Source organism: Panthera onca, chromosome E2, assembly GCF_046562875.1.
Source record: "Panthera onca isolate mPanOnc1 chromosome E2, mPanOnc1 haplotype 2, whole genome shotgun sequence".
Classification (NCBI taxonomy): Eukaryota; Metazoa; Chordata; class Mammalia; order Carnivora; family Felidae; genus Panthera; species Panthera onca.
The window spans coordinates 54232921-54254921 of record NC_138353.1 but is presented as its reverse complement, the minus strand read 5'-3'; the positions used below and the strand labels follow the sequence as shown (position 1 = coordinate 54254921).

Below are 22001 nucleotides of genomic sequence, written 5' to 3'. Positions count from 1 at the left end.
TTGGGAAACAATATAGTTCAGGTCAGGGTTCCAAAACCTAAGTACCTAGAAGGGCTAGCTGGACCACATAAATGAACACACATGAGACCAGGTGTAAATAGAAGAGAGAAATGAGGACTGCAGAGACATGGAAAAAAACATCCTTTGTTTAAAGGGGGCAGCTGTCACTCGTGTGTGGTATCACTAGATGTATTTTTCAATGTTTTTATGTGAAAACTTCCAATTTATATACCAGCAGCTGTGCTAGCTTTCTATTGCTACAGGTACAAATTGCCACAATTTTAGTGGCTTAAAACGCCATAGATTTGTTATTTTATAGTTCTGTATGTCAGAAGTCTGACATGAGTATGAGACTAAGCTGGAGGTGTGGGCAGGGCTGCATTTCTTCTGGAGGCTCTACGGAAGAAGGTGTTTACTTGCCTTGTCCAGCTTCTCAGAGTCAGTAATGGTGAGTTGAGTCTTTATCACATCACGGACTTCTCCCTCTGCTCTCTCCTGTTCCTCTTCCACTTTTGAGGACCTTTGTGATTACAGTAGGTCCATTTAGGAAATCCAGACTAATCTCCCCTTTGCAAAGTCCCTTTGCCTTGTAAGGTGATATATATTTACAGATTCTGGGAATTAGGATGTGGACATCTTTGAGGGGAGGGCATTATTTTGCCCATCATAGAAGCTAATTCTGATTTTAAAAGTACTGTGGGACCAAAAAAAAAAAAAAAAAAACCCGCATCTATGTGTGTGGCATAGCATCCACAGGCTATTGTTTCTTTTGGCATGGGGTCTCAGAGTCCAATTGCCTCGGGTTATTGTGGGTACAGCCACTTACTGGCCTAAGAGCTGGTACTCACTTCAGTAGAATTAGACTGGTAATTCTGCCTGCCATATAGGATTGTTATGAAAATAAGATAATGCATACAAAATACTTAGCGGGGACCTAGTAAATATTCCATAAGCGTTAGCTATTGAATTTTGCAGACTCTACCTAAAGCGCAATAAATTCCTTTGGCTGTAGCGGTCCTCGGGTCTGCATTTACCGCTCCATCTGTTCCTAAGACTGCATTTGAACGCAGTATGCGTCTCTGGATCGTCAAGTACATGACAGAAGTTCCAGTCCAAGACAGTGACATAAGAAGACATTGAACTCACCTCCTCCATGGAATTCACCAAATTATACCTAAAGACTAATTCCTCCTGAAGAAGAACAGAGGGCAGACTGAACACCAAGTACACAACAGAGTTCCATGTGTTCTCATTTCCTTAAGCAGGAGCCTGTGTCTGGGGGGGGCTACAGGATGAGCCTCAAGTGATTCCACTGTAGGGTGGCTAATACGGTTAGTGTCTTTCTCATTCAGCCTCCATTTGCACATCACTGCCAAGCTCCAGCGAGGGCTGTGAGCCTGCGAGAAACCATCCTGGGGAGACTGCAGGGCCTCTGTGCAGACCCAACAGAGGCATTCAGGCACCGGGCAGAAGCTCCTCCCACATGTGTGCACATGGGGACAGATGCTCTATACCGTGACTATGGTCTACAAGGAAATTAGTATTATTGAGCCCCAACAGACTCAGTGCCTCACTCTGAGATTACTGAAGTGTCTATGCCACTTGTGAATGAAATCTAAAAACATATTTTTTCACGTACCTATAATCTATAGACAATACCATTAAATTATAAAGCACTGTTTAGCCCTTCTCTGATTGTATTTACATTTTCGTATACTGAGCCTGTTTTTGATTCTCATCAAAAGTAACTGATGTACCAGTTTTTATTTTTTTAAGTGTTTATTTTAAGAGAGAGAGAAAGAGAGCAAGTGGGGGAGGGGCAGAGAGAGAGGGGAAGAATCCCAAACGGGCTCTTTACTGTCAGTGCAGAGCCTGATGCAGGGCTCGATCTCACGAACCGTGAGATTATGACCTGAGCTGAAACCAAGAGTTGGATGCCTAACCCACTGAGCCGCCCAGGCGCCCCTGATGTACCAGTTTTTGAATATCTTCATTCACAAATGGTGTTTTCTTCTCTGCTCGGACCACCGGCTAACATCGCTCCAATTTTTCAACCTTGTAACAGATGGAGGCACTCGTATCTTGTTACATGGCAGTTTTATCTCTACCTTTATTCGGTCCTTGCTTTTTGTTTGCTTTCCCATTTGCCCAGACTGCCTCACCTTTTAATTTTATCGTAACTGTAATAAACGTTTTTATACCCCAAATCCTTTGTGGAACACAACAGGGAGTAGAGTTTGAAATGTTATTAAGAAAGGACATGCTATATTGTGATGATCACCGAAGAATTTCCATCAGAAGTGATGTACCAGTTTTTAAATCTTTATTCACAAATCAGTAGAGTATGGTGAGTTTGAATGCCATATGTAGGATAAAACAGACTATGAAAAGTATCATACTTACACAGCAACTATTATATTACTGAATCATCTGATATTGTACTTCCTGCAATAACTTAATAGACCCAACTCTACCCTTTGAAGGGACCAATTTTATGATTTTCCTAGAAAGTTTTGAGTTGAGGATAGTTTCTTGCTATTTCTTTCCATGATCCAAGGCTTCAGACAAAATCACTGGAAACAGCAATTAGAACTCAGTCTCTCCAGGATCGAGGAGAGACAGGAGTGAGAAACAGGACACCTAGTCACTTTTTAAAGGCCCACAATTGCTATGCTTTGCAGGATATGGGGGAGCGGGGTGCACACTGGAGGAGGAAAGAATCAGTCCCAACAAGCATATTGAACATTTCTGGACTGTCAATATTAAGAATGAATTTCTAAAACACAAGTTCATACACAGAAGCTGTCCAGCTAGCTGTTAACTGAAATGCATATGCAATATATTCAAGGAAAAAGTGTGCTTACAAAACCACACACATCCTATTTGTCTCTAATTTTAAAATAATTCATTCCCTTATTGGGTATGCAAGTGAGCAACGGAGAAAGTGGTGCGTCTGCAATACCTGAAATTAAAAAAACAAAACAAAAAAAGTCAGTTTAAAAATGGCCAAGATTAGAGGGTGGGTGGATCATGGACCCCCGTGACGTACAGAAGGAGAATATACGCAAAATAGGGCACGCGGGGATAGCAGATGGGAGCCAGGAGGAAGCTCAGAGGTAATTAGCCAGCAGAGAGAGAGGATCAGATATAGTGTGTCGTGAATTCTTCCCGCCTGTAAGATAAGCTGACTACTTACCAGCTGGTGCTAAGGATTTCAATGCTTCCAGAAGATGCGGGCTAGAGAACTTTATTAGGCACCGGAGGGGCTCTTTTCTCTCAGCCAAGATGCCTCCATGGAAGTCACTTTTGAATTTCGTTTCAAGCTGTCAACAAATTTATTTATAAATAACTACTAAATATATCAGCTGTGATGGCAAACTGTAATTAAATCAGGTGATGTGTTTCATTAATTCTTGTCCTCAAGAAATACAGGGATCGACGGGGGCGGGAGCCATTTAATTTGCTAACTGCAAACGTAGAGGGCAACCCGTGTGTCAAAAGGCATCATCCACAAAATGCCATGTATGCACAGTGCCCGCACACAGGAGACCTTGGAGGTCAACTCTACCCCCAGGTGATCTTCACCTGAGTATTTAGTTTGCATTCTTACTGGCAAATTTGCACTATCTTTTGAAATCTGTCATTTCGATGTAAAAATGTCATGTCTTTCGAGTCACTACCATGGTTTGTTTTTACCTGATTATGGAAGATTTCAAAAATACACAAAAGTAAGGAGCACAGGCAATGAGTCCCCATGTGCACGTCACCCGGCTGAAACCATTATCAGTTCATGGCTAGTCTTCTACCAGCCCACCTCCTGTTCCATACTGACCACTGCCACGGGACTATTCTGCAGTAAACCCCAGACACGATGGTATTCCATCTGTAAACATTCAGTACCTAGAAAAGACCTAAGAAGGACTCTTTTTTAATTTTTTTTTTTAATGTTTGTTTATTTTTGACACAGAGAGACAGAGTATGAGCAGGGGAGGGGCAGAGAGAGAGGGAGACACAGAATCCAAAGCAGGCTCCAGGCTCTGAGCCGTCATCACAGAGCCTGACATGGGGCTCAAACCCACAAACAGTGAGATCATGACCTCAGATGAAGTCGGATGCTTAACTGACTGAACCACCCAGGCACTGGTCTTTTTTGTTTTTTTTTTTTTAATATTTTTTTATTTTTTAGAGAGAAAGCATAAGTAGTGGAGAGGGGCAGAGGGAGAGGGAGAGAGAATTTTAAGCAGGTTCCACACTCAGCACAGAGCCCAACATGGGGCTCGATCCCACAACCCTGGGATCATGACCTGAGCCGAAATCAAGAGGTGGAGGCTCAACCAACTGAGCCACCGAGGAGGTGCTCCAGAAGGACTCCTTTTAAAACCTTCACCTCCGTAACAGTATCAGACCTAGAAAAATTAGTAACAATCTAACAGTCCTTTAATATCAAATATCCACTGGCTGCTTCAATAGGTACTGGAGTCTTAGATTCTAATTTCAAAATTCTTTTCCTTAAAGTGCCTCTTAAAATTTACAGGCAGTATTTTGAAATGTTTAGAGGGTGAGTATTGTCTGCAACTAACTCAAATGGTTCAGAAGAAATCAAGAAAAAGAAGGAAAGGAAATGTGCAAAATGTTAACAACTGGTGAACTGAAGCAAAGGGAAAATGGATGTTCATTGCAATGTCCTTGCAAGTGTTCTGAAGGTTTGACGTTTTTCAAAATAGAAAAGGTAGGGAAAATTAATAGCAGGCATGAATCAACGTGCACTCTGACTTACAGAACAGAGCGATTCTAAATTGTATCCACGGGGGGCTTTGCAGATTCTTACTTATTCTCAGTGGTTCTCTTTAGTAGGCAGAATCAGCCAGAGAGCTTGTAAGAACAGATGGCTGGGTCCCACCTCCAGAGTCCCTGATCCAGTAGGACCACGGTGCAGTGGGCCCAATAATCTGCATTTCTTACCCGTTCTCAAGTGATGCTGATACGGTGGCTTCAGAGACCACACTATGAACCAGTGTCCTAGACTATGAGTTGTTCAAAGGAACTGGGTTAAAACTGTCATGTAGGGAGCCCAACTTGAAAGATAATAGCTTTTCCCACTAAAAACAAATCAAAGAAAACAGGTGTTGGGCCTGGGTGAGCAGATCAATGGCGGATTTAAAGCACTGCCTATAACTGTAGAGGGTGCAGAGCAGAAAGAATTTACTAGAGGGGAGGAGGGTGTTATGAGTAGGAGTGCCAGTATTAGATTGGGGCAATCGTGATATAAACCTTGAATTTTTCTAATGGTGGCAATGGGCTTGCCCCCAACCTGGCTTTCCTGGTGGGCAGTGGCACAGTTCTGGAATGAGCTAGGTTTATAGTATTGACTAGGCTACTTACTGGTTTCTCTCCGGTGATGCCAACTGGTCTAGGTATGTCACGACTTCTTTATTCACTCTTTTATTCAATGAATATTTATGAGCACCGACTACAGGCAAGTGTGGACGGGCTAGAAAGGGGATAGCTCACAACTTTTTTCCCCTCAAAAATACAGATCACAGCTGGTTACACAAAACTAAATGAGTACCTAAGATGAAATCAAAAGGCAAATTCAGAATTTCTAGAAGTCTCCTTCGCTACCATGGGAACTTATTACATACGATAAAGACGTCTATTTTAACTCTTCAATTTATCACACAGAATACAAAGTGATAGTGACGCTACTTATCATGGTGAGCAATGAGTGATGCACAGAATCAGGCACCATGACCATACACCTGACACTGGCCTAACCTTGTGGGTCAACACCACTTCAGTAAGAAAAAAGAGAAGTTAAAAAAAGAAAACAGTGATAAAGGAAAAGAAAGTTTCTTATTATCGTTTTCCACCTAATTTTTTTTTCTTTTACAAACATATGGGTAACTCACAGTTCATGTTTATAGCAATGTCCCACCTTATATTGTGCAAATTCTAGTCTTGGTTGAGGATAGTCTCCAAAAGTTTCTTGAGTCACTCTCTGGACTCTCTCTTTTTCGATTCTGTTTTCATGAATGATCCTTGAATCCACTATACATGGAAGATTTCAAAAGAAAACAGACATTAGAAATATCTTTCATCCATAAAGTATCCTCCTTTCCTTCCTAACTTTTCAACTGGCTCGTGTCATTTAAAGATAACATTTACTGGGGTGCCTGGGTGGCTCAGTCCGTTAAGCGTCCAACCTCGGCTCACGTCATGATCTTACAGTCTGTGGGTGGACCCCGCGTTGGGCTCTGTGCTGACAGCTTGGAGCCTGGAGCCTGCTTCGGCTTCTGGGTCTCCCTCTCTCTCTGCCCCTCCCCTGCTCACGTGTGCATGCTCTCTCTCTCAAAATAAATAAACTTAAAAGAAAGTTTACTGTTTCTTCTCTTGATTGCAATAATTCCTTACTATAGGAAAATCTGAAAGCGCACGCTGGTAAATAAAATAAAAATCCCCAATAATTCTACCAATGAAGGAAAAGCATTGTTAATGTTTTAATATATTTTGTCTAGCTCACCCCTCACTTCTTAAAATTATTTATTTATTTATTTATCTCGAGAGAGGGAGCAAATAAGTGAGGGGCGGAGAGAGGGAGAGGGAGAATCCCACAAGGGGCAGAGAGAAAGAGAGAGAGAGAGAGAGAGAGAGAGAGAGAGAGAGAAAGAAGCGAGGCTCACCCAAAGTGGGGCTTGAACACACGAATCGAGATCACGAAGTCAGATGCTTAACCAACTAAGCCACCCAGGCACCCTTAGCCCCCTTTTTAGCAAATAAAAAGATATGTATTTTTAACTGGGATTATAAAATACACAGAGTTTTGTATCCTGCTTTCTTTACTTAACATGACATCAACAGCGGTTCCTATGCCATCAGAAAGTCCTAAACGTATTTAAATCATAATTGCTGTACTATCTCATTTTATCGCCAAATCATTGCTGAGAGACAGGAAAACGTTCATTTCCATAAATGTAGGCTGTACCCCTCCACTCTTCTGTCGTTGTTTACTCTGCTGTCCTGGGTTTTCCACGGACAGACTCGTGCCACCTGTGAGGAGCGACACAGTCACAACTGAGTATTCCAGAAGCAGTTTATCCAGCGCATTCCGAGCTGGGGCTCCAGACTCAGACAGACTTGGATTTCGTCTCTGGCTTCGGCAATTCCTAGCTGTGTTAACTTTGCCTGGCAAGTGGCTAAACCCATCTGAAACCCAGCTGCCCGATGAAGAGATTGTTCGGGCACTGCTATGAAGATGAAGGAAATGATACCTGTAAACATCTTTGTGTGGTACCTGGCACTAAAGAAATGCTTGACTATTAGTTAATTTTTGTTTTTAGTGTTACTACTTGCCATTCTAGTAAATGCTAGAAAGAACCTACGGGAGCTCGGTTTCCCCCTTTCAGCAGAAAGTTAATTTGCAATTTTTCGCAAAGCAGTAAATAGTTTTGAATCAGGCTCCTAGTGATTAGGTGTTTTACCGAGTGATAGAACTCTAAAAAGGAATGATGCGCTTCCAAATTTGTTTTATCTTAAAACACACATACTGTGCATGTCCAGCTCAAGGTTTTCTTGTAGAGGCATAGTGGAGTTGTGAGTTTCAAACTTCTAAAAAAAAAGAAAGAAAGAAAGAAAACTGAATCTTTTCCTAATTTTAACATCTTGAAATATAAATAATAAATGGTGTTAGGACACAGGTACTAAATGTATTTGCAATGTGATGTTTCTGCTTGATAGCTACGCCTTCATCACCACAAAACACCTGCCGACATTCCTTTTAGAAAAACCACTTTCCTCCTGGAAGCCAATCTCTCATTCCCTACTCACGCTGCAGCAACTGTTTTTGTGTTTGACGATGTGAATTTTCCTAGGAATGAATGCAACTGTCATAGAACAGGTGGAAGGGTGGTGGTAAGGCAGGGGAGTTTGCTATGGGAGAAAATCATTAACTTAATGTTAGATTTTTTTTTTCTTTAAAGAGTGGCTTGCAGAGAGCCATCACTTTTTTCTATTTAGAACAGATGAAAATACGTAAGTGTAACATATCTAAGGGCTCAGAGATATACAGAGAGCATCAACAATCCACTTACAGGGGTCTAAACATATGGGCCCGCAGTTGCCATGCAGAGCGAAAAATAACCCTGAGTCTGTGCAAAAGGCCAGATCTACTTTTATCATTAGAGGAAACAATGCATTCAAATAATCTTAAGAAATAAATAAATTGGGGGGCTTAATAAACCGACGCTTTCTCCTTTCCTTGTAACCCCTCTATTACCTGCTTGACTGATGGGACAAAAATTAATTCTGCTTCTGTCTTGCATAATGGAGTAATAGAATTTAGCTTCAAAAGACAGTGTCAAGTTACTGTAAAGATAAAATAACTTCTAACTGGAAGAGCTCATTTGGAAGCTGGGCTCTCTCACGTAAGCTCTAATGACTGATGAGCAGTATAAAACACAATGCAATTATAACAAGATGATAGTGGGGGACTGTTGTTTCCTTTCATGTTGACTGAGAGCTTTCTCCGCTTCAGTAATATCGGAAGTGATCTCCTTCTGTTGGAGGTGGACTTTCCCACCTGCCCAGATGCTTCTAACTCAAGTGTGAAAGAGAAAATGGAGACGCACACAACTTCACAGAGTCACTGATGGGCTCACCTGATTATACTGTTTGAAAACAATAGCCTTCAGAGAGTCCAGATACCGGCTTCTGAGGTCCATTTTCACAATCTTATGGTGATTGCTAGCAACGGTCAGCGCCTGGAAGTGAAAATTACCAAGACCATGAGGATTACCGTGTTTATCCTGATATTTATAATATCTATGGTATTTGATTGAATTTTTGCACTAAGCACACGTGACTTCTTCCTTTTCTTATATGTAAGGTAACCATTTGTTTATTTCCCAAACAAGGAAATGACTGATGATGAAAGGTGACAATAATAATACTTTAGAAGGCAGAATCCAAGACTCTGAGTTCGACAAACTGAGGTTATATCCTACATATTTTGTGATTTACTTTACAATAAGGTAATCACATGAAAATATAATTTTATGACTGTTGGTGATACAAAATAACCACAGAATTCACTCCTTCAGTGGCCATTTTCCAGTGATGTCAGTATCACATGTCCCTTTTTAACTTTAGAGAGAGAGAGAGAGAGAGAGAGCGTGCATGCGTGAGCAGGGGAAAGGGGCAGAGAAGAGAGAGAGAGAGAGAGAGAGAGAGAGAGAATCCCAAGCAGGCTTCACACTTGGTGCAGAGCCTGACGTGCATCTCGATGCCACAACCCTGGGATCATGACCTGAGCTGAAATTAAGAGTTGGATGCTCAACTGACCGAGCCACCCAGGCATCCCTCTGTTCCCTGTATTAATAATTAAAATTCAGCATCCATTCAGAAACCAAAATGGCCCCGTGCAAACAGTGGAATCTAGCACCGCATGCCAAGGGACCCAGAAGGGTTCCTGCCTTGTATACTGGGTAACAGGCAGACAAATCATGGGACAGGCTGTCCCTTATTAGACCTATCTTTTGCAAGTATTTTCTATCACTCTGTGGCCTACATTCTAATTCTTTTGATGTTTTCTTTTGCACAGCTGAAGTTTTAATTTTAATGAAGTTCAGCTTATCAATTATCACATATTTTTCTATAATGGATTGTGCCTTTGGTGTTACATCATTGCCACACCCAAGGCTATAGAGGTTTTCTCCTATGTTACCTTCTAGGAGTTTTTTGGTTTTTTTTTTAATTTTTTTTTAATGTTTGTTTATTTCTGAGAGAGAGAGAGAGAGAAAGAGAGAGAGAGAGAGGGAGATACAGAATTTGAAACAGACTCCAGGTTCTGAGCTGTCAGCACAGAGCCTAAACACAGGGCTCGAACTCAAAGCTTGGAGATCATGACCTAAAGTTGGACGCCCAACCTACTGAGCCACCCAGGTGCCCCACCTTCTAGGAGTTTCTGTAGTTTTAGATTTCTATAGTTTCTATAGTCTTAGATTTACTGCTATGATCCATTTCTGAGTTTATTTTTTGTAAAGGTACAAAGCCTACACAATCTTCTTTTTTTTCTTCCTTGTGGATGTCCAGTTGCTTTACCCTCATTTGTTTTTAGTTTTTTCTTTTCAACATTTTATTTAAATTCTAGTTGGTTAACATACCATGTAGTATTCATTTCAGGGGCAGAATTCAGGGGTTCATCACTTACATATAACACCCAGTGCTCATCACAAGTGCCCTCCTTAATACCCATCACCCATTTAGCCCATCCCCTACCCACTTCCCCCCATCAACCTGGAGTTTGTTCTCTATATTTAAGAATCTCTCATGGTTTGTTTCCCTTTCTCTTTTTCCCCCTTTCATATGTTCATCTGTTTTGTTTCTCAAACTCCACATATGAGTGAAATCACATGATATTTGTCTTTCTCTGACTGATTTATTTCACTTAGCATAATATACTCTAGCTCCATCCACAATGATGCAAATGACAAGATTCCATTCTTTGGATGGCTGAATAATATTCCATTGTATGTAGACACCACCTCTTCTGTATCCATTCATCAGCTGATGGACGTTTGGGCTCTTTCCATACTTTTTGGTTATTGTACACAATGCTGCTATAAACATCAGGGTGCATGTGCTCCTTCAAATCTGTATTTTTGTATCCTTTGGATAAATACCTAGTAGCACAATTGCTGAATCAAAGGGTAGTTCTATTTTTAGTTTTTGAGGAACCTCCCTACTGTTTTCCAGAGTGGGTGTACCAGTTTGCATTCCCACCAACAGGGCAAGAGGGTTCCCCTTTCTCCGCATCCTCGCCAACACCTGTTGTTTCTTGCGTTGTTAACGTTAGCCATTCTGACAGGTGTGAGGTGGTATCTCATTGTGGTTTTGATTTGTATTTCCCCGATGATGAGTGATGGTGAGCATCTTTTCACGTGTCTGTTAGCCATCTGGATGTCTTGTTTAGAAAAGTCTCTATTCATGTCTTCTGCCCATTTTTAACTGGATTATTTGTTTTCTGGGTGGTGAGTTTCATAAGTTCTTTAAAGGTTTTACACACTAACACTTTTATCGGATATGTCATCTGCAAATGTCTCCCCCCTTCCGTAGGCTGCCTTTTAGTTCTGTTGATTGTTTCCTTTGCTGAAGCGCATATTTCTTCTAGACTGAAAGACAATAAGAGAGCTCCAAACCAATACTTGTGTTATGCTCCCACTTGTAGAACACTTTCTGCTCCTTATTTTAGGAAATCAAGGATTACATGTGGCATTTTATATAAAACGCTTATTGAGCAGTTTAAACCTACATAGACCTCGGAGATAAGGGTAATAAAAATACTATAGCTTATAGTAATTGGTTCCATACCTGACTCAGAAGGGGTGTATTGCTCTTCAGGTGGCAGAAGGAAGTGAAGGCATAGGGAGTCTGGGAATAATACACCACAAAAACCGGTTTGTACTGGTTTGGCTTTCTGTACTGTGTTCCCCAGGCGATTCGAATCCATACTGCATTCTCCTCAGCGTCTCTGAAGCTGACCGTCACCTTAATAAAAAGAAGATTTAAGTTTCCTAATTAAAATCTGTGGCACCAGGGGGCCTGGCTGGCTCGGTCGGTAGAGCATGTGACTCTTGATCTTGAGGTTGTGAGTTCAAGCCTCACATTGGGCATAGAGATTACTTAAAAAAAAAAAAAAGTCACATTAAAAAAAAAAAAATCCATAGCACCAACAACAGGTGCTCCTTAGGGGTGAAGGATGTCTGTATAACCTTGCACACAGGCAGAGATCTGGCAGAGTCTGTAGTTTTCAGTACAGTGTTCTGGGAATCTTTGGGAAAAGGTTTTGTGGTTGTTTGGAATTCACATTTATGCCTTGCAAAGTCTTTTGGAAAGAAAACAAATTTTATTTTATTAAAAAAAATATTTATTTTTGAGAGAGAGAGAGAGCGTGAACAGGGGAGGGGCTGAGAGAGAGGAAGACAGAGGATCCAAAGTGGGCTCTGTGCTGACAGCCCACTTTGACAATCCCGCTGACAGCGGGGCTTGAACTCACGGGCCATGAGACCATGGCCTGAGCCAAAGTTGGACGCTTAACTGACCTGGCCACCCAGGCACCCCAGAAGGAAAACAAATTTTAAACCCTACAATCAGGGTATCACAATTTTTCAACAATTTCTTGGGCTTGTCCTGAAAAACTGTTCACTGACCTGTAAGAGTTTATGAAATAAGGCAAGCTTACAAATGGCATACCTGATTTATAAACAAGACTTTTTGACATCGAGCACAGACCTAGCGTGCACTATAAAGTTTAATGGTAAGATTTCTCTGGAGTAATGGGCTCAAATATATTAATCCAAATGTTCTTATGCATTTAGCTCAGATGCTAATGATTACTCTAAAGTTATGTGGCAAGAATATAGAAAATTCTACTTGGTTTCCATTTCATGGATAAAATACAGATCTTTCTAAACCGTTAAACGTAATTGCCAGTTGGGTTAGAACTTAATGGCCTCCTCCTAGACTCTTAACTGCCCCCCAATTCAGCTTCCCCTTGGAAGTCAGACCCTGGACAGGAGGCAGCCGATGCAGATGCATTTGGCTTGCCCACGTCTCCTTACTTCCTCCCTCTTGGATCCCCAGAGAAAGCAGGTGGTAAGAAGGCAGTTACTCCGACTCCGCCCACTCTTCATCTGGCTGCTTTCCCACATTCCCTCCGTATATGAGACAAGGAGCCCTCCCCAGACTGGGGTGTGGAGTGTGCGGGGCTGTCTGACCTGCCTGAGTGAGGAGCCATAGCGCTTGGCCCCGACAGGCACCCAGTGGGCCTCTGCTGGCTTGTGTCACATTATAAAAGCGAAGCCTGTAAAATCAAGATTGAAGGCACTACGTGGAGGGCTCACCTTTACCAGAGGGAGAATATCGGTTGCACTCAACATATTCAGGTTAACCTCTCTAGCCAACAATGAGGATAATGTAAGCAAGGGCTTTTGGAGAAGCTTAAAAGAGGTCTGTGTCCTTCCTAAATTGGATGTGTGGTTGGGCACACATGTACGCTTTCCTGGAGAGGGGTGCGGTATCATTTACCAAAATTTTCATAAGAGTCTATGATCCAAAAAAAGGTTAAAAATCAACGGGCTAAGATGTTCTATCTCACATTGTTCTCGTAAAGATGATATTCAGATACCTGAAGAGGTAAGGCCCAGATGCAGACCTTTGCTATTTTCCCAAGAAACTACCTTGATAGATATCATCCTTCAACAGCAAGGATAAAGCACGCTTCACTGAGGATAGCTCAGATTAATACTGTCCAAGCTGAACTAGGAGGTGAGTCCAGCCAAGTGTCCTAAGTGGTTTGGCTAACCTGGGATGGTACTGCTGGCCAGCGGTACCCTGGCCGTAAACTGCTCATAACTGGCTACTGAACATTGCAGAAAAAAGTTTAGCATGGGAAACAAATGAAGCTTACAACACACAGAATTGCTACATACTTAACTATGTTAATATATTTAGTACAGATTACCATTATTGTGCTATATGATGTATAGGTAAAAAAAGGAGAGTAAATGTGCTACCTTTTTACAATTGAAACATATTTTTTAGTTTGTCTCTTTTTTATAAGTTTTCTTTTTAATTTTTTTAAATGTTTATTATTTTTGAGAGAGAGAGAGAGACAGAGCACAAGCGGGGGAAGAGCAGAGAGAGAGGGAGACAGAATCTGAAGCAGGCTCTAGGCTCTGAGCTGTCAGCACAGAGACCGTCGTGGGGCTTGAACCCATGAATTGTGAGATCATGACCTGAGTTGAAGTTGGATGCTTAACCAAATGAGCCACCTAGGTGCCACTCTTTATAAGTTTCCTAAGAACAACGCATTTTGAATAGTTTTACCTGGTAAGACATACGATTAATGACTCTGCCTCTCTCTCCGTGTCTCTCTCCCTGGCATACAGAGAGCATACTCTCAAAGGCTCTGGATCAGATCCCCCGTAGCACAGGCTCCATCCATTACCCCCCAAGTTAGGCTCCCAGCTCCCTCTGTCGTACCAGCTTCTCTACCCCATTGGTTCAAGGGCAAGAGTTCGTAACCTGAAGGCCCTGATCAAAATCAGCATGTCTACAAACTAACTGAACTTTGGCATTTCCTTCAATCGTGAAGGTAGGCAACGAAACGGTAGAATGTTAGGAACTATTACTCTATTGTCTGGACAAATTTCTCACCCCATTATAGCCTTGCACATGCCTCAAAAATATCATTTATGCCATCACTACTTTGAAACTAGTTGTTTTTAGACCTACTGTGAGATTATTTACTGTGTTAATAAAGAAGCACATGAGTACTACAGCACGACTTCGTATTTTAATACCTTAATAATGGTATTTTCATGTATTTGGTTTTCCTTGTAATTCTCTATATTATAGCATTTAAAAACGACTTTCAAGGGGCACCTGGGTAGCTCAGTCAGTTAAGCATCCAACTTCGGCTCAGGTCACGGTCTCACAGTTCGTGGGTTTGAGCTCCACGTCGGGCTCTGTGCTGACAGCTCAGAGCCTGGAGCCTGATTCAGATTCTGTGTCTCCCTCTCTCTCTGCCCCTCCCCCACTCACACTCTGTCTCCCTCCATCTCAAAAATAAATAAACATTAAAAAAAAAAAAATTTAAAAAAAAAATGACTTTCAAGAAGTGGCCTATAAGCGTCACTAACAGCAAAAGGGGTCCTTGGCACAGAAAGGTTAAGCCACCTCCTGTAGAGCAACAGGCAAGTTACTATTCAGTCCTGGGCACCAGGAGACTCTACTTGGCATGACATCACCATCAGCAGCCTTTTGGAAAGTGGGGTTATCCAGCTGCTAGTTAAGTCAGGAGGAAGAAAGCGAAGTCAGCTGGGAGTCCTCGGGTAGTTGAGAAATGGGGCTGGCACACGTGGTCCAGCTCAGGGCAGGGGAACAGGGGAGACAGAGAAGACACCAGAGTGCTGGGCATTTGCCGGCCTTTCAGGCAGGAAGATCTGACCAGTAAAAAAGCTCCTTTGTTCACTCAGCCTTTTCCACTAGTCTGCCTGAAATTCATTCAGGAGGGAAAAGCTTTTGGAATGCAGAAGTGATGGAAGAGAAGAAATCTAATAACTGAGGCGTGTTTGGGTGGCTCAGCTGGTTAAGCATCCGACTTTGGCTCAGGTCATGATCTCAAGGTTCATGAGCTCAAGCCCCGTGTCAGGCTCTGTGCTGAGAGTGCGGACCTTGGGATTCTCTCTCTCTGCCCCTCCCTTTATTTTGAGAGAGAGAGAGAGAGAGAGAGAGCGAGCGAGTAAGCACAAAGTCCGATGTGGGGCTCGAACTCATGAAACTGTGAGGTTATGACCTGAGCTGAAATCAAGAGTCAGACGTTCACCCGACTGAGCCACTGAGGTGTCCCTAAATATTTTTAAAACTACAGCTATTAAAGGAATGAGGAGGTGGATAAGGAGGTGGCAAAGCCTGTGCCCAGTCCATTCATGCTGTCAGAGGGGAGCAGGACGGTTGGTTTCCTCTCAGGGAGACTATGGGACCGGAGGAAGGCTGACAATTAAAGCAGGAAGTAGGAGGCAAATGGTGACAGGAGCACAGGACAGAGGACCACCTGCCAGGGGGATCAGGGACACTCCCTGAGGGGGCCAGAAGGATATGGAAGAGTGAGCTGTGCAAAGGCCGGAAGGATAGGGAAGAGCGAGCTGTGCAAAGGCCAGGTCGGGGAGGTCGTTCCAAGGAGAGGGAACAGCCTATGGCGAGCTCAAGGGCTTGAAGACTGGTTCGGTTTGGGTGGAGTGTAGACTACAGGTGGTGACACCTGACAGGCAGGCAGGGGATCCAGGAGGGCACGAGGAGAAACACATCAGGAGTACGGACCCAAAGAGTGTGAATGAATCTGAAGAAGCCAACGATTATAAGCCAGCGGAAAAGGCTAAATTAGTCAACAAATGGTGTTCGGACAACTGATTAGCTTCTGACAGGGAAATGAGAAAGGACTCTGTCACCACCTCCCCCATCTCTCGCCGCAGCCGAAACTAACCAGGGCAGGGCTGAGTGCAGAACCTTGTGGTGATGCTCCAGTGAAGAGCAGGAGGAAAGGAAAGAGGGTGGTCACGAAGAGCAGTTTAGGATGGGCTGACGACAACCGGGAGAAGACGAGAGATTCAGGATCAAGAGGGTTTGGCTGTTCTCTGACATGTGACCTTCCCGAGCACAAGAAATGGATGCTGTGTATCTGGAACATGGAAGGTGGAGGTGTGAGACCCTGCCAGTGTAGATGTGAAGAGCATGACCTCGAAGCCATCTGCCTGCGTTTAAATCATGGCTCTGCCGCTCTGCCCCTGTGGGACCCACCTTGCTTCGTCAGGAGGGTGCAGTGAGTTAGTGAGTGGCAAGGGCTCAGTGCAAGGCCCGACACACAGAGGTGTTTGCAATCGGCGTTACTGCTGAAAGAGAACAGGCCATGGGATTTTGTGATATCACTGGTGCCCCTGAACAGGGAGGTTCTCAAACTTGACTGGGCATTAGCAAGCGCCTGGAGGGCTTTGGCCCACCCTTACAGCGTCTGAGGGAGCCCAGGTATTTGCATGTCTAATATGTTCCCAGGTGATGTTGATGATCAAACTGTGAGAACTGCTGCCTTTAAAATTCGGTTTCAATATGGCGGCAAGAGCGGTGGCCAGAATGGAAAGGGCCTAAGCATGAAGCCGGTGAGGATGCATTACCCTTTCTTTCTTTTCTTTTTTTTTTAAATTTTTTTTAATGTTTATTTATTTTTGAGAGAGACAGAGACAGAATGCAAGTGGGTTAGGGGCAGAGAGGGAGACACAGAATCCGAAGCAGGCTCCAAGTTCTGAGCCATCAGCACAGAGCCTGATGCAGGGCTCGAACCCACGAGCTGTGAGATCATGACCTGAGCTGAAGTTGGATGCTTAACTGACTGAGCCACCCAGGTGCCCCTGCATTACCCTTTCAAATGGTCTTTTGGGGAAGGTTTTTGAAGGGGGCCACTAAATACCACCCCTCTTCCCTGTCCTTCTGGATCAACTGAGAAATAAGGCAAAGAGTTGGCAGGTGAGGCCAACACATATTTACCAAGAAATGGGGACTGGCTCATATCCACAGGCAGGTGGCCCTCCAGATAACAAAATCCAGTCAGGCAGACCTAACCACATAAGTGGTGGCAGAACCACTCCGGGAAGTCTCCACTGGTAGGGGCAGAGCTGGCCTTGGATGAACAGATCAGAACGGGTGTCCCTGTGGGCACCTGCTCTCACTCAGGTTAAGTTGGCGCTCCTTCCAGAGAAAGGTGAAGGGGATGGTGGAGGGACGCCGGTGCCATTGGGCCTATGGGACCCCCTCCCTGTGAAGGACACATCGGGGGCAAGAAATAAATATTTCCTCCCAAGAGTGTTGTGGTAGAAAGAACAGAGCTTGAGGACGAGCATGGAGAATGGATGTCGTTCCACCAAGACCGGAGCATGCTTATAAGCAGTAGAGTGGGAAGCGGTAGAGAAGCGATTACAAATGGGATGGAGAACAGAGAACAAGGCAGGTGGGCCCTCTGAGGATGCGGGGGTAGGGCGGGGATTCAAACATCACACAGAAGGGTCTCCGTAAGAAAAGAAATGAGGGAAGATGCTCAGTGACGAGGGTGTGGATACGAGTATGGCAGACGTCACAAAGCGTGAGCTGAAGAGACATAAAGACCACGTCGCGGAGTCTGCATATGAAGAGGGAACGCCACTCTTCTGGAGCGGGCAGCCAGAGCACAGGGACAGTGATGGGTCCTGTCTTTCCAAGCAAGCAGGACTGAGGCAGATTGAGGTGGGAAGAGAAGGAAGTAAGGGAGGCTGTTAAAAACATGATCGCCTCAACCTACGAGAAGGTACTCGGTGGTACCTGTGGACAGTGGAGGGGAGCTGAAGATTCTACGGGCGCTCCAGAGTGACACCGACCGATACCGTAGCCATTGGCCTGAAATTCACTACAGTTACATGAGATTAATGTAGTAGTTTCTCGGTCATGCTGGCCACATTGCAACTGCTCCATAGCCACACGTGGTTACTAGCCCGTGTACCAGATGGCGTGGACACAGAACACTTCCATCACTCCAGATAGTTCTGGTGCGTGGTGCTCCTCTTGAGAAAGAAGCATTTGGCCTCAAATTGACAAGTAAGGGGTAGGAAAAGTTTCTGTAATGAAGTAGGATTTATCTCTGATCTGGCCTAGAATAGTATGGGATATTACTAATTAAAATTAATTAAAATTCTTACAAATACAAAAACAAACACAAACCAAGGTAGTAGCAAATTTTAACTGCACAGATGCCTTGAAATTGAATTTCGTGGAGATTCAGATGAATTTTATTCTTACATTTTTTAATGCTCTCCGAAGAATTTTCTCAAATGAACTTTTGAATTGTTCCATATCAAAAAGGTCAACGTCTTCACCTGTCAAGGTCAAAAGAAAGTAAAGACAAAACAATAAAGACAAATGTTCAAGAAATACATGTGCAAGGACTCTGAAGCTAAGCATTTTGTGGAACGTCAAAGAGGGACACTGATCTAATCAGACCAATGCTGCCGGTACCCCGGATACAGTGTCACTGAATATACTTCTCATGTTTCCCACAAAAGAGTAATTTTGAAATTGCTCATTTTGAAAGAAGACATTTAAAACAAAATTTTTTTTTAAGTTTATTTATTTATGTGAGAGATAGAGCGAGAGAGAGAGAGAGAGAGAGCGCGCAGAGCAGTAGCAGAGAGAGGGAGAGAGAGAGAGCCCTAAGCAGACCCCGCACTGTCAGCACAGAGCCTGACTTGGGGCTCAATCCCACGAACCATGAGATCATGACCTGAGCTGAAACCAAGAGTCAGACACTTAACCAACTGAGCCACCCAGGTGCCCCTAAGAGACATTTCAGAGGAACATATTAGCATTCCTTTTAAAAATGCCAAAATATAAAATATAAATTTCAGTTTAAGATGGAAAACACCGGGGTGCCTGGCTGGCCTAGTTGGAAAAGCATGTGACTCTTGATCTTGGGGGTTGTGAGTTCGAGTTCTGCGTTGGGTGTAAAGATTACTAAAAATAAAATAAAATTAAATTTGAAAAAAATGGAAAACATTACCTGGTTCTTTACTCATTTGAAAAACATCCCAAACTTTCTGGTGCCGATGAAATTGAGTATCTGAGAGAGGGGGGAAGAGCTTATTACTATCACATCACAGAACTCTCAAGTAATGTGCTTATACATACCTATTTTAAATATGTATTTAATGTAATATGATGCCAGAGAAAATAACAGTAACTTATCAACTAGGTCATACACATTTTTATTCAAATATAAATTTTACGTGGATTAAATCTCCCCCGGACAACTAAAACAAATCATAAAGAATTACTCAATATAGTAGAGGTTTCGCATCTACTCTTACTTAGACCATTTCTTCTATTCCCACACGGGTCTCCTCCATGGAACCCCTCACTCAGCCAGCAGAACAGGGATGCTGTGCTCCTCACGACTGGTGTTCGCACTGGCTGTTCCCTTTGTCGGGAGCCCTCTTCTCCGAGCTCGAGGTGCCCCTCATTCTGGTGTCTACTGGGAGGCCACCTATGCACAGCAGCCTGCCCAGATCCCCTGCCCAAAGCACCCGCCCACTGCGCCCTGCGCTGCTTTCCTCCGTAGCACTTACAGCTACCCGGGAGCTCACTCTGCTAGGACTGAGCTACCAGCCAAGTCCAGTCCGCTTTACCCCTTGCATTTCCTGCCCCCGCTCTCTTCTCTCCATCCCTCCACGCCCCCATCTCACTCAGGCTATATCCCTCTCTTGCTTGGCTGCTCCAACGGGCTGCTGTTGGGTCTCTCCCATCCTCCCTCATCCCTGTCTCTGCACTGAGAGTTTTGAAAAAACAAGAACCTGATTCTTTTCTTGCTCATAATCTTTGGAGGGCTTGGCTTTATTCTTAGAATAAAGAGTGAAATCCTTCGAGGGGCTTCTGAGTCTCTGAATTGTCCCCCTACCTATGCCTCATTTGTTTTGACCCCCTCCTGCAGCACTGGACTCCCATCTCCCGCCTTCTCTCTGCTCCCCTACTTACCCTCCTGCTCCAAGACCTTCTGGTGCTGTGCCCTATGCTCTCCTGCTCTTTATGTCCCCTTTCCCCTTTGCCTAGTTAATGCCACTCATCCTTTGTGGGTCTCAGCTCACGTCTTCAAGGAAGTCTTTCCTAAACCCTTGGTGTGGCTGACCCCACTCTGGTCTCACAGACCCCCTGCCTTTTCTCCTTCCCAGCACTTGCGACAGTCTGTGAGAATGCATTTGTGTCACTCGGTGACCTGTCTCCCCCCTGAGACTGGGGCCTCTCAAGAGAGTATGAATCAACCTGTTGGACCCAGCAGTGCCTAGCATATAGCCCACTGCGTGGTAGTAGTCAAAGAACATGTGAACAAATGCGTGAGAAAGGGAAACTATGTGGATCTACCCTTTATGGTCTAGACATCATCCAGTCACTGAAAATGAGACACACTCAACCGGAGGCAGATGCGCTGAATGAATTCAGCTATTTCGTAGTTGGAGCGGAATATAAAGCTGAATGTGGTTATGCCCCAGGTCACAGAAGGCAGTGAATATCAACTGATAATGATTAATTAGTAAATACCAGGGTTTTTTTTTTAAGAATTTTTTTTGTTTTTTAATGTTTACTCTTTATTTATTTTATTATTATTTTTTTAATGTTTATTTATTTTTGAGAGAGAGAGACAGAGTACGAGTGGGGCAGGAGCAGAGAGGGAGACACAGAATCTGCAGCAGCCCCCGACTCTGAGCTGTCAGCACAGAGCCCGATGTGGGGCTCGAACCCACCGCCCCAACTGTAAGATCATGAGCTGAGCCCAAGTCAGAAGCTTAACCGACTGAGCCACTCAGGCACCCCCTTGTTTACTATTTATTTTTGAGAGACAGAGTGTGAGCACGGGAGGGGCAGAGAGAGACGGAGACACAGAATCTGAGCTGTTGGCACAGAGCCTGATGTGGGGCTCGAGTTCATGAACTGCGAGATCACGGCCTGAGCCGAAGTCAGACACTCAGCCAACTGAGCTACCCAGGTGCCCCATACCAGACTTTGTTTTAAGAACATGACATGGACTCATTTCATCCTCACTGTCACCTTATGCGACATCATCATTATTATAAAGGTTTGTCCAATGATAATACAGAGGCAGAGATGTCAAGGGCCTCCACCAGGACTCACAGGGAGACAATGACAGAGCCATGAACTGAACCCGAGAAATCTGGCCCTGGAGCCTGTGTTCTTAGACTCCACAGTTGCCTCCTGATGAGGGAAGTAAACATCTTAAAGAAGAAAATACAGAGAAGAAACCTAGGATACAAAGGGGGGAAAAAAAAAGAAATGGAAGGGGAGGAGAGGTAACAAGTTACACCGTAATAGGAACAAATTCTCGGAAATTTATTTTCAATTTCTGTTAAAGATACAGAGCCTAACAAACGTGCTTAGTGTGTGCCAGTGACCGTGCTAAAAGAGCTTTTCAAGCATTATCTTATTTAACCCTCCCAACGACCCTGTGAAGTAGGTACTATTGTTTCTCCATTTTTCTTGGGAGGAATCTAGGCCTAGCAAAGCCATGTGACTGGGTGAAGGACTGGAGACTGGTAAGTGACAGAGGAGGGACTGAAACCAGGTCCACCTGACTGACATCCAGAACTGCCTCTCTGACAAAAGGGGATGGGGTAAGTGTAAATACAAATCACCAACACTCACAAATGATGTCTAAAAGGGCTGCGTCACGGAGACTTGCACGCTTATTCTGAAAGAGAAGATAAAACACTGAGTGAACGTGGGGGATAGTTGGGTTCTGCTACATTTACAGCACATTTTAGAGTTGCTTAGAACGAGTGTCACCGATCTCTGCTCTCCTGCCAAGTAGCAGATACACCCGACTCATGTCTCGGTAAAGGCACTCTCCTCTCCTCCCCCCA

General features: G+C 43.8%; 1 protein-coding gene across 6 annotated transcripts in view; it reads right to left on the bottom strand.

Moving 5' to 3' along the window:
• Positions 1-1783: 1783 nt before the first annotated feature.
• CENPN (centromere protein N) overlaps positions 1784-22001 on the bottom strand; it is a 26717-nt gene continuing 6499 nt past the window's right edge. For 2 of the 6 annotated variants that reach the window (XM_060650077.3, XM_060650076.3), the window contains exons 3-11: positions 21784-21829; positions 19133-19192; positions 18376-18452; positions 11365-11541; positions 8655-8756; positions 7545-7605; positions 5936-6048; positions 3197-3323; positions 1784-2962 (exon numbers count right to left, since the gene is read on the bottom strand). In XM_060650077.3, the coding sequence (XP_060506060.1) occupies positions 2880-2962; positions 3197-3323; positions 5936-6048; positions 7545-7605; positions 8655-8756; positions 11365-11541; positions 18376-18452; positions 19133-19192; positions 21784-21829 (846 nt within the window). In that variant the 3' untranslated portion in view covers positions 1784-2879. Of the gene's footprint in view, positions 2963-3196; positions 3324-5382; positions 5570-5935; positions 6049-7544; positions 7606-8654; positions 8757-11364; positions 11542-18375; positions 18453-19132; positions 19193-21255; positions 21370-21783; positions 21830-22001 lie in introns of those variants that run through there. The other 4 variants (XM_060650079.3, XM_060650075.3, XR_009615253.3 and 1 more) reach the window with 4 other exon arrangements.